The sequence below is a fragment of the Pavona decussata genome, unplaced genomic scaffold (genome assembly GCF_977016875.1).
Source record: "Pavona decussata unplaced genomic scaffold, jaPavDecu1.1 SCAFFOLD_94, whole genome shotgun sequence".
NCBI lineage: Eukaryota > Metazoa > Cnidaria > Anthozoa > Scleractinia > Agariciidae > Pavona > Pavona decussata.
In genome coordinates, this window is record NW_028145511.1 from 819939 (window position 1) to 832290 (window position 12352).

Here is a 12352-nt window from a genome sequence, read left to right on the forward strand (position 1 = left end):
CCAATCAAAATTCGAAGCAAATACATGTAACTGGCGCCAAGCGCGGCAAAACGCGTTTTGGTTTGGATTCCCATTGGTCGAGAAAGTGGCGCGAGTTTTGTTAAGCAATCACAGAGTGAGTAATGCAAAACCAAAGCAAACGCGAGTTACTTTCGACACTCAATTGAAAAGCACTCTATCGTGTAAAAATGGGAGCATTAAAGCAACAGGAAACAGGGTAGTCCTAAGCCTCAAACGCAGACGTTCTTTGGTTTGTCACGTGTCACGCACTCCTCCCGTGCGTGACGTGACGGAGCCAATGAACGTCAGCGTTGGAGACTTGGTATTCCTCTATATTCCTCTAAAAAATCAGTTATAAGGTTCTTACTTTCTTTATATGCTGGCTCCGTTTCTCGAGTTGATTTCTTCATCGATTCTTTCCTGTCGAAATAAAAAGCCACAGAGAATCTATCAGAGAATGCATCCAGATCCCCAGCGTGATTTCTTAAACGGCTTTATGCTTTCGAGACGTCAAAAGAACGGACAGCCCTTGAAGCTTTCAATTTAGCCGAAATTTTAGGTTTGAAATTCTCAAAACTTTCCGTATGGAAAGGGGCTTGGAATGGGTCTTGTTGCGTTAAATCTTTGGAAAAGAAACTTTACACCACATAGGCTCTCGATGAGCGAACTGTCAGGGAAGCCTGTAAAGTTGCTGCGGTAGCCCTGAGATGGCCTAGCATTCCACCCAAGGAGGGCAATAATACTCCTACTCGCTTAATTCCAGAAAAACCGATACAAAATGTTGGCAGTTAGAGGCCACAAGGCTCACAATCTTATAGCTTGCAGAACAGGCGTTATTTTTTTGGGCTTTTTCAGGCGAGCAGAGGCAAGCGCGAGTCGCGCGCGACACTCGCGCTCCACGCTCGCTTCGTGTTTGCCTCCGCTCGCCTGAAAAGCGCTAAAAATAACGCCTGTTCTGCAGGCTAACAGTCTTACCCTTTACATGGGGTCCATTAAAATCTGCAATGTACTCTAAGAAACGAAAGCAAAATGCTTGTTTGTCCAGTAATAAATGTATTTAACTTACTGTTGTTGGAAATGTTTGGATGGAATAAGTCCAGCTAAAGTTTTGCCTTCCTCGCCAAGTCTCCACGCCTAAACAAACAAAAAATAGAATACGATTGGAATCTGCAATTCCACAGCGACAAACCGATGAGTGGTGCCGGATCCCTTGTTGACCTGGATCAGCAAATTATTTCAAATACAAAATATTAGCGGCAGACTGATCCTAACGGCGGAGGTGACGAGCTTGATAGAAATAAATAACGAAGGCTAGAATAACTGAAATACATTTTAAAACACAATTGTCTTGCCTGATATTTCGGTTTGCAATACAAATCTTCCTCAGGAGCCCCTGAGGAAGGTTTTGTTTTAAAATATATTTCAGTTGTTCTAGCCTTTGTTGTTTACTTCTAAAAATAGAATACTTGGACGTATGATTCAAACCAAACATGGGAGTGATATCCCAGGGAAGGGGGGGGGGGGGGAAATAGTCCTCGGGACTTTAAATGGAGGTGTGCAGCCCGGTCCTTGTAACCCTGATTCCACACCTAAAATATGTAAATTTTCAATGCCCGTTTCCATGCCCTGCCTCTAAAATCCATACCGTTTTAGACTTGGTCTGTACAATCCAGACCCCTTTTCAAACTTTAGACCAAAATAATTAAAATCTGTTCCCATTTTCCGAAAAAAACCGCTTCAAAACCATACCCCCTTGGGGTGACACCATATAACTTATATAAGAGAGTACACCCCACCCCGCCCACTACCATGGAAGTCATATATATTCAAAACATGTTGTTTACAACATATCCCACTGCTTAAAAGCTCGTCACGTTTTGGGTCTTTTGTGAGCCCTTAAAAACCAATTTCCCTGATGAACAGTGAAGTTTCTTTTTGCCGATTTGCATCACAAGAAAACTGCCATGTGAAACTTGCTGGGCCCAGTTGCTCGAAGCATGGTTAGCGCTAACCTGGGTTAAATGCCATGACAACCTATAGGTTTTAATACCTCCTAACCAATGGTTAGCGCTAACCATGCTTCCAGCAACTCAGCTCTGGTGTACAAACATACTGGGAAAGTAAAGACCATAAAAAGGTATTCAGTTCGCTACTTCAACTTTTACATACGCCAGTTACTGTAATGTAACCATGGACACATGACGTCACTCACCTGCCACCAGTTGGGATCCTCCTGATTGACAACGTGCAGTATATCGGCTCGTCTGAATGCTAGTCCCAGTTCCCTGCACGGTATCAATTCGTCCTCGTATGGATGATAGTCGAAATGCGCTCGTACGTGCACCTCTCTGTCCGAGGGAACCCGGGACCGATTTGCGGGGTTCAGGACAAATGTCAGCGTACCATTCATATCTGCTAGCAACTCACAAACCTCTGCTACAGTTTTGCCTCTCATAACCACTCCATTTATTTCAAGGATCTCGTCGCCTTCTTGAAGGAGACCTAAGAAACCATGGGTGAAATAGTTCAGAAACACGATTTCCTTGGTTGGAATTAAGACATTTAAATGCTGGAGGGTTTGATGTTCATAAAAACAAAAAACATTAAAGGGCTAATTCACTAACAATGTGTGCTGTTACTCTGGGCAGTCTCGTGCGAAAACTCGCGTGTAAATACGCAAAATTAAACTCTCATGACTGGGCGAACTTAAACCTTCTTTCCCGCGCTCGGTGCGTGATGTATGTTTTGTTTTTTTCGCTCTTGGCATCAGTACTATTTTTTCCCGCGCTTGGCATCAGTTGTATGTTTCCCGTGCTCTGCACAGTTGCCTGTTTTCCCGCGCTTGGCATCAGTTGTATGTTTCCCGCGCTCTGCACAGTTGCCTGTTTTCCCGCGCTTGGCATCAGTTGTATGTTTACCCCGCTCTGCACAGTTTCTTGTTTTACCGCGCTTGTCACAGTTGCGTGATTTCCCGTGCTTGGGATCAGCTGTATGCTTCGCGCGCTTGTCACAGTTGCGAGTTTTCCCGCGCTTGGCATCAGTTGTATGTTTCCCGCGCTCTACACAGTTGCTTATTTTCCAGCACTTGGCAACAGGTGCAAGGTTTGCTGCGCTTGGAAACAATTACATGTCACTGACATTGAGTAACCTGGTTGGCACTGAACAGTTTTAATGTTTTGAGGCAGGTTTAGTGATCACTTTGTTGTACGACAGTCAATTGAGGCAATGGTTAACTTAAGTTCACGCTAAGACGAAACGATAACCCTTTTTCCCGCTACAACTTGCTCTCAGCAATTTACCTTCTCTTAACTCAAACCTTTGTGGCCCGAGCAGCCGAAACAATGCTGTCATTTGCGTAAACAACAGTTAAGTTTCTTCTTACCACACTTATCTGCTGCCCCACCCTTGACAATTCTTCCAATCAAGACTGTGCCATTTTCATTTTTTACCGTGGCACCCAGCGGCTCAGTCGCCTTGTCGATTCTCACTATCTTCACGTTGTCGTCTTCCACCAGTGAAAAATCATCTGTAGCTTGCTGCGGTTCTTGTTGCTGATCTCGCTCGGCTTCCATTTCTTGTTCATCTTCTTCGCTCGGAAGAGCTTCTCTGAATGCTAGCCTGTCGTGCGCTAGCAAGAGACCCTGAATAATGAAATTGGAGATAATTTCCACTTAGGAAAATTTCTTGAACAGCAACACAGGGAAGTTATACTTAACAGCTCTCAACTGAATAACCACACTTGGGATTTTAGCCACAGAACGGTATATTAAGAAGATACTGTTTCACTAGTAGTCTTTACTTTAATGGTTAGAATGGTTTTCTGAATATTAAAGATAAACTTATAAAGCCTCGACGTTTCGACGTCGTCATGACGCCATTAGAGAGATTTAGCTTCGCGTTTACGGCTAACGCCAAACGGGAAACGTCAAGCCGCTGTTTGTTCTAAAATGCATAAACTTGTGTTTCTCGTACTCACTTCTCTCTTTTTCGTGTTTTTTGATAGCTGTCGCCGACTGGGTGGAGATAAGCTTAACCCAAAAGCTTCATTGTTTTTCATCAAAGAGAAAACTTCAGCCTGGCGTTTGCCGTTTGCCGTAAATGCGATGCTTAATTTCTCTATTATCAAGAGAAAGACGAAACGTCGAGGTTTTACTGATAAAGTTATTCTTTAATATTCACACGTCTTTGCTTTAGCAAATCTCTCTTGATTTAGAATGGTTTTGTACAGAATATTAAACAGTGCCACAGGATATATATCGTCATAACAAACAGAGCAAAAACATACCAGCCCCATGGAACAGTACTGTTCAGTAAGCTTTCACTACTTGAATGGTCCTACTTTAGGATTTCAGAATACCTTATACACAATAACGAACAGCCCCAGAAGAAAGCACTACTCAGTAGCTTTCATTTATCGTTGACACACTTTAGGATTTAATCCGCGGACTACAACAGCTTGTACAACACAATAAACAATAGCTTTCATTTGAAATTGCCAAACGTTTTGATTTCATCCATAAACTTAAAAATTAGAAATTTGAACCACATTTTACAGTATAATAAACAGCACCAAAGGAAAGGTCTACTCAATAGCTTTCCTTTGATTTATCATCCGAAGGTTTCAACAACATTCCAAATTCAGGAGAAGTACGTTGAACATTTTTAAATCCTTACATCCTTAAATTAATGCTTCCCATAGGCTTTTCACTGTGAACAGCTGCTGCAGACAACTACTTCAATAACTAAATAAAACACTATTCAAAACACATAACTAAACCACTAATTTACCTGGAAGTTCGGTGATTGCAAAATTTCTATTAATTCTTCTGCATCCCTTGAGTCTCTTGTCGCCTCTAGAGAATGTCTCAACTGAAATATTCAAACATTTATGTTTAGAAAACTCTCGCACTTTCACAAGGTTTCAAAACTCGTTAATAATTCATAAGCCCATTGACCTATCAAATGGTCGATAAAACATCACGTGCAGTGGTTTTAAAACCCGATAAAACCTCCTCCTTATTAGTATGCGGTTAATGTTTTTCTCGTATGCTAATTTCCGACGTTCACAAAAGCATCATTGTTATGAACTCTCTTGACACACGCTTTCCCAGGAATGCTTTTGAAGCCGTTCAAAAAACTCGCAGCACGTGTTTTATCGGGATTTAAAACCACGAGGTGCTCGTGTTTTAAACATTACTTCATTGACAGCAAACGTTTACCGACTCGTATTAAATCACGGTGGAGGAGCATTTTCTCCTAAGATGTTCATTCTCTTGTGCTGCTGAGTTGGTTTCTTAGAAGGAAAATGTGTTTTAACATTGTATCTCTTGAAAGTATGCAAACCAATAATGACACATGTCAAGTGATTAACGAAATCATATGGTCATGTAGTAGGATTGCAATGATCTTTTTAAATCAAAACAAATTGATTACAGCCACTGCTTATATCTGGAAAGTGGTACGGTAACATTTAATAATATAACTAGTAGTAATCACAGATTGTTGGAGTGCATTCGAAACCTCACATACCGCAAATTTAGCAATGGTGGGCCATTTCCTGTTCGTTTCAATTTGACTTAATTCCTTTCAACGTTTTTTTTAACTTTTTATGCAGCTTTTCTTTCATCTTCACCGAATATTTGAAGTTTACTTTTCAAATTAATCCCCACGGTTCTACTGCTGCTAACCGAGCCTGAATAAAAGCAAACTTAATGGGCGAACAAAAATCTGAAACATGAAGAATTATTTTACTCTTTCACCCTGAAGCTACAAGATTAGAGGCGAACCCGAGTCCGCGACGGTTCTGACTGGAAAAAATTTTAATTTTTGGTTGCGTGACAATTGCAGAATATTTTCGGAACGTTTTTAACCATCGAGGTACGTATTTTAATACAAGACGGTATACTTTTTATTTTTACTATAATAATCAAAGATCAGGGAGTGCGTTCTATGATCTAGACCCAGGCTCTCTCCTTTGCTAAGTTGGTGATGATGTCATCCGTCCCTGCAAAATCTGCGAGGGATGCCAGATACGCGCCCCAAGATCCATTCATTCGTTGATTGTCTCATACAATCTCGACTCCAATCTGTATTAGGAGTACGTTCTTACTACGTCGAACGCAGCTTGCAACTAGAAAGGCTTCTTTTTTCACTACGCAAAAATTCCGCTGCTACGAGGTGCTCAACTTGTCTCGCGTGGAGCGCAGCTCTAGTTTTTTGGTGACGTAGGTTGACTGTAAATCAAGGCTGCTAATGACCAATCAGATTTGAGAATTTTGACACATGTTGATTGATTGATTAATTGATTGATTGATTGATTGATTGATTGATTGATTGATTGATTGTAAATAGGCTTCTGACCTGTGAAGAAAGGTGCTGTGAATTCATCACAACAGGCCTGACTGTACTCAGTCCTCTCCCTGATCTTTCCAGTTCCACCATTTTTGTGTAAACCTAAGGAAAGCAAGAATGATTAATTATCTCATCATCCATAAAATCTGACCAAAGAAAAATCATTTGGCTACACTTTTAACTTAAGTAGAGGAGGTGGATCCGTTTAATAGCCAGAGCTTTTTATTGTATTACAATGTCTGTATAGTCATCTCAACAGCCTGTAAACTTGACAATCTTACAGAATTAGAGCTAATGTTGACCAAAGTACAGTACAACAACAAAGTAAATATTAACACCATACTCAAGAGTAAGGTTTCAAAGTAAGTTGAATTTGATTTTTATGTTTTCAAACTTACTTTTGTAGCATCTTGAAAATTCTTCTGCTCAAACAGATTTTCAACAAATTCAACTTCCCCTCTATCCTGGCCAGACTGCAGTTTTGACTTGACCTCATTCATGCAGGGAAACAGTAATTCTTTTTCAGCTTCTCCTGAGGACATAGAAAATTGTGCAATACATATATGTTTAGAATAAAAATATCTACTATGTAAAAAGGGTGTTTACATGATACCAGCGCGACTGTCATTCCAGACGAGTTCACTCCAATTCCTTCTTGTGTCTCTGCATTCGCTTACAAGATACGAGCACAAAATCTCATACTAGAGCGAGTCATACTGGTGCGAGTTCACCCCAGTCACAGTACCGGAGTGAGATTTTCATTCCGGTAAGAAAACTCATTCCGATGTCACGTAAACACAATACGACTGTTTGTTCAGGCATGAAATCACTTTCCCGGGAGTCTAGAACAGGAAGAGCATGCTTCGTCTTTGATATTAAATCCAAAATGGCTGGCATGAAGTATTCCTTCTTGTAAACGTGCAATGAAATCTCATCCCTTCGTGTATACATGGTACAAAATCACAATGTCATACCAGTATCTGTGTATGGAACTTGCTTTGGAGCAAGTTTTCACATGTAAATGCCCCAAAAAAATTGAATACAGACAAACTTTCACGACATTTCCCCAAACACTAACATCCATTTGTGTACAAGCTAAGCTACTTAGCGAAATTTTCACAAAGTTTTGAACAACAAAACAGCAAAATTCCCCTCTAAGTCAAAATAAAATTAATGAGAATAAAACAAGAACCCACCAGGTTCGTCCTGATCGTGGTCACTATCGTAAGCCTCGTTTTGAAGAGCATAAGTATGGCCATCTTCAATATCCACATCCGCCTCAATAGTATCTAATTTTGTCAAGTCAAAAAGAGGCGTAGACAAAGACTTGTGCTTTTGCAAGTTTGACTGCGCTAAGTTTTTGCCCGATATTCCAAAATTTTTATTTCCAACATCCTTGCTCCAACCCAGACCAGGTGACACCACACCCACGTCACCATTGCCGTAAAATTCCCGACTGTTGTGCGATCCTTCCGATTCTGCATCCGAGTTGTAGTACTCGAACTGTGGGTCATTTTCGTGGTCGTGGATGATTCTTTGTAGTTTATTTCTTGTGTCCGAGTCTACCTTTCCTGTATAGTTAGCGTTAAAATCATCATGGCTGTCTGTACCATTGTTCATCCCTGCAAAGTAAAGTATCCTGTTTACATACAAAATTAAATAAAAATTGCCTTATTTAAAGGGGAAGTATCACGAGAATTTGATGTCATTTGAAAACCCCAAAACGTTTGTCTGTCAACAGAAACAAAAAAACAATTGTTTCGTTTTGTTATAAATTATCGCCCCAGTGAAACGAAACTGTCGATTAGTGCCTCTATAGTCAGAGACAGTATGTCAGAATGGATTGAAACTTGAAAAATGTCAGGCTGCCGTTTTTCAAGTTCTCGCATTTTTTGTTTCCAAAATGCGCTAGAACAGATCAAGAGATGTTCCTTTCAAGAATTGAGTTGATTTCTTTCCTCTCGTTGTTCTAGAATTATTTTGTAGCTAAGTGAAGGTCTTATTTCACCATTTTTAAGAAAAGAGGTCAAAAACACCATACTTCCCCTTTACGTGTCAGTGTATTTACTGCAGAGCACTACTTGGGGACTCTAGATTGAATTGGAATCTGGAAATGTTGCTTTTTGGGGAGAGGGGTAAACCTCTGGGATTAACACCCCTTGCCTCTTCATAAGTCTCTGTGGTTTCAGTCCAACTACAACAACATTTCCAAATTCCAATTCAATCTGGCTGGCCCCAGTTGTTCAAAGGCGTCTAAGATATACTTTACGTTAAATGTTTTCCAAGGTTTTCGTACACTCCCCAACTAAGCAGTGGTTAGAGTGCACATATTCGGTTGTACAAGAGGAAATACTGAAATCTTTGCACAGATTGAAACTGTCGGATAGTGACTTACCCACTGGATAAAGTTATCCGGCCTTTGAACAACTGGGGCCTGGTGTCCCCAATTCGTACTCTGTGCTAAATACAGTTCACACTTAAATAATATATCTTATTCGATGGTTTTACATATGATAAGTGCGGATATTTTGCGAGTTTCGTAGTAAAATGAGAACAATGAGCAAAATATCCGCGCGTATTATATGTATAACCATCGAATAAGGGATTTATTATTCCACTATTAAAAGATTTTGTTTTTTTTAGATTTTCTTTTCTGGTAAGAGTGTTGAAATACACCCGGCATTATGTAACTGTCCATTAGTTTCGGCGCGTGCGAATGGCATAAACAACACAGAAAGCAAGTGAAATGTCTTAGTCCGTATTCGCTCTGTTGTGAACCGGTCAAACCGGCACACTGCAGTGTATTACGGTCTTATATTTTGTGCATTCTCTTGACTTTATTTGGTGAAATGACATAATGGTGGAATAATAAAGTGGTTTATTCATTAGTTACTTAATTTATTTGCACCATCACATGCAACTGACAGTTGAACATAATTTTTACATTTTTGGCTCCCTGGAAGTTTTCTTGGTCAACAGTCTTCTCAGTTTACAGATTAAAAAAAGGAAGTAACTTTGAAAAGAAATCTTCTCAAGGAAGAAGATTCAGAGAACAATCTTACTGACCTTGGAAGAATTGTCTTCCTCTTCGTACTTTAAGAGCAATAACTCTGTTTCTTAGACACTGTAAAATAAAGAAAGGAATATTGCAAGATTTGGAAAAAGAAAATATTGGAACAATAAAGTGGAAGGTCTAAGACTACCATATTTTTCACCAAGTCTTTCAAATTACACAAGATCAAGGAAGGTAGTTTAGTTAATTTTTACTCAAAATTACATACTTTGTGAATACTTAAAATGACTTCTGTGTGTGTGAGATTCATCACATGTTCTCCATTAACTTCCAGAATCTCATCATTCACAAGAAGACCAGTCTTGGCGGCAGGAGATTCTACAACACGGAACAAACATTGTTAGCCTTGAACATCAAACAAACTATCACATATCAGGTTTCTACCACAACATACACACGTATGGACACCAGGCCTTTTCTGTTTGTGCACCACGACTGTGGAATGCCTTGCCAGTGGAGCTGAAATTGAGCCCCTCTGGTGAGAGTTTCAAAAAACGACTTAAGACATTTCTTTTTACAGTGCGACGCACCTTACCGTGGCCACCCAACAAACTTTTTTTACAAGTTAGCCAATCAGGATATCTTCCTCCTTATTCATAAAATACAAAACGACATGTTTTCAATAATTTATTGTTGCGTCACTTGCCTGTTGGACTTTGCAAGGAGGCGTGACCATTAATCAAATTCACGTATCCTGGTTGGCTAACTTGTAAAAAAGTTTGTTGAGTGGCCACAGTAAGGCACGTTGCACTGTAAGAAGGCATTTTATTGAATTATCTCATGCTAGGGTCTGTTTGAGGTGTTATAATGCTCTTAGTTTATATATTTTGATATTTCTAAACATGTAAAGCATTCTTGGACAGCGCTATATAAGTCTTTAAATTATTATCATTTATTTATTATTAACATTATACCTGGTGAAATTTCATCAATTCTTGGAGGAAATCCTTCATCTACCCCACCCATCACAGAGAAACCAAACCGTTTTTCATCTCCAAGTATCCTGACATTGACGGCAAATTCCACAGCATCATCTCCCTGTTGAGATAAAATAACAATATCTGACTCAAAGCAAGGGCAACAAGACAGTTTTATACAACAGGCTGCAACTTGGATGCCATTGCTGAAGCAAGAAGTGATCAGTGGTACTGCAACTTCCCGTTACGGGGGCCAGGAATTAGTCTACTCTCGGAAATTTGACGGCCTCTTGATTTTCACCTCACAATTCTGTCACTTCGTTTCACCAGCAGAGACAATAAATTCTTGATTAACTTTGTCTGAGAAGGACATAAATAAGATGATCGATCCATAAAACGAACAGCGAACAGTCTCTGTTACAATACTGAGAAAAAGGATGTATCTGAGACCTACAATCAAGGACAAAAGGGTTGGGACAAATTCGAATAATAAATTCACGATGTCCTCGTACGCACCGGACAGAAACACATTATGCAAGAACATAAAATATCTGGTAACTGACCCCCACCCCCATACAATGTTGAGCCCGAGCAAGAAAAAATGTCTTGTGGGACTTCAACATTGTATGGGGGGAGGGTATGGGGGAGTAAAATGCACTGCAAAAAGATAACATGGCTTCTTTATCAAATAGAAGAAAGATCCTCGTAGTTAGGAGGCAACTTAAGCAGTTGCAAAAAGAAAGCGTAAAAAACATTCAGGCTTGAATGGGGTTCGAACCCATGACCTCTGCGATGCCAGCGCAGTGCTCTACCAATGGAGCTATCAAGCCAACTGGGAGCTGGTCATATTGTGAGTTCGTAATATACCTGTGAAAGATGAATAAATAAATGTAAATATGAAACATAAGTCAGGTCACACTTCTACTTTGAAAGACTTGTTCCAAGACCTTATGTTCTTGATTGTAGTTTGGTATGAATAAAGGTAAGTCGAGAAGTGGGGAGGGACACTCTCAGAATTGACTAATGCATTTAAAAGTAACAAAACATGGTACATACATTGGTCATCATATTCTCAGCATAGCCATTAGTAAGATGCACTGGTACCATGCTATTCTGTGGAGGCCCGCCATTAATATGGGGGGCATCCATTCTACGGTACGAATAATCATGGCCAGATGGCCTGGCATTCGGCTGTTGAGAGATGAACAAAGTGAAGAAAAATTAGCAGAGAGATTGAACACAACATGTACTGGAAACTTTCACCTTTCATAAAATTTTTGCTTGGTTTGAAAATTAAAACAAACCTAGCACCACAGGAAAGAACTCTTCTGAATCAAGAGTTTCATATACAGACCCAGAAATTAGAATCACCTAACACATGTACAGCACACCAGTGATAAACAGTAAACATGAATGGTAATATTGCAAGATTTCAACTGCAGACTGTACAACATAATAAAAAGCACCACAGGAGATTTAATACAAGTAGTACCAGTGAATAGCTCCCAGTTTAATATCTGCTGCTTTGTGTTTATTTTGTGATAAAAACCGAAATTTTGCCCATAATCATAGGCTTTACTGCATAAATAAAGTATAAAGCAATGGTAAAACACTGTTAGTAGCAACATTTCCTGAAGGAATTGAAGGTGACATGCAAAAATTCCAGTGAATCTGAGCTGAAACAGCATAAAGCAATCAAAATACTGTAGCACCATAAGCAGGTTATGCTCCGAGCCGAATTATTCGTCTTCTCAAGGCATAATAAACAGCATCACAGGAAAGTATTACGCAACAGCACTGTTAAATTTTAAGGTGGCAATAAGTTAAGTTATTGCAAAAATCACTATGTCACAATATAAAGACACAGTTGAATGGAAGTACAGAAAAGTACGACACAATGAAAGTTTAGTCTACCTTCGGTACTACTCTAAAGATGTTTATGAAAAAAATAAATTAAGTATAAATTAATAAATTTAAATTAACTGTGTCCAGCATATTACTAGCTGTCCAT

The 12352-nt window shown here is 39.6% G+C and overlaps 1 protein-coding gene across 2 annotated transcripts in view; it reads right to left on the minus strand.

The window, feature by feature from the left end:
- LOC146473258 (protein PALS1-like) overlaps positions 1 to 12352 on the minus strand; it is a 33773-nt gene that overhangs the window by 6021 nt on the left and 15400 nt on the right. For both annotated transcript variants that reach the window (XM_085118468.1, XM_085118469.1), the window contains 12 exons: positions 11398 to 11532; positions 10339 to 10462; positions 9633 to 9742; positions 9418 to 9475; positions 7548 to 7973; positions 6750 to 6883; positions 6361 to 6453; positions 4789 to 4869; positions 3383 to 3641; positions 2213 to 2502; positions 1067 to 1134; positions 368 to 420 (listed from right to left, as the gene is read on the minus strand). In XM_085118468.1, coding sequence (XP_084974594.1) covers positions 368 to 420; positions 1067 to 1134; positions 2213 to 2502; positions 3383 to 3641; positions 4789 to 4869; positions 6361 to 6453; positions 6750 to 6883; positions 7548 to 7973; positions 9418 to 9475; positions 9633 to 9742; positions 10339 to 10462; positions 11398 to 11532 — 1831 coding nt within the window. The remainder of the gene's footprint in view (positions 1 to 367; positions 421 to 1066; positions 1135 to 2212; positions 2503 to 3382; positions 3642 to 4788; positions 4870 to 6360; positions 6454 to 6749; positions 6884 to 7547; positions 7974 to 9417; positions 9476 to 9632; positions 9743 to 10338; positions 10463 to 11397; positions 11533 to 12352) is intronic.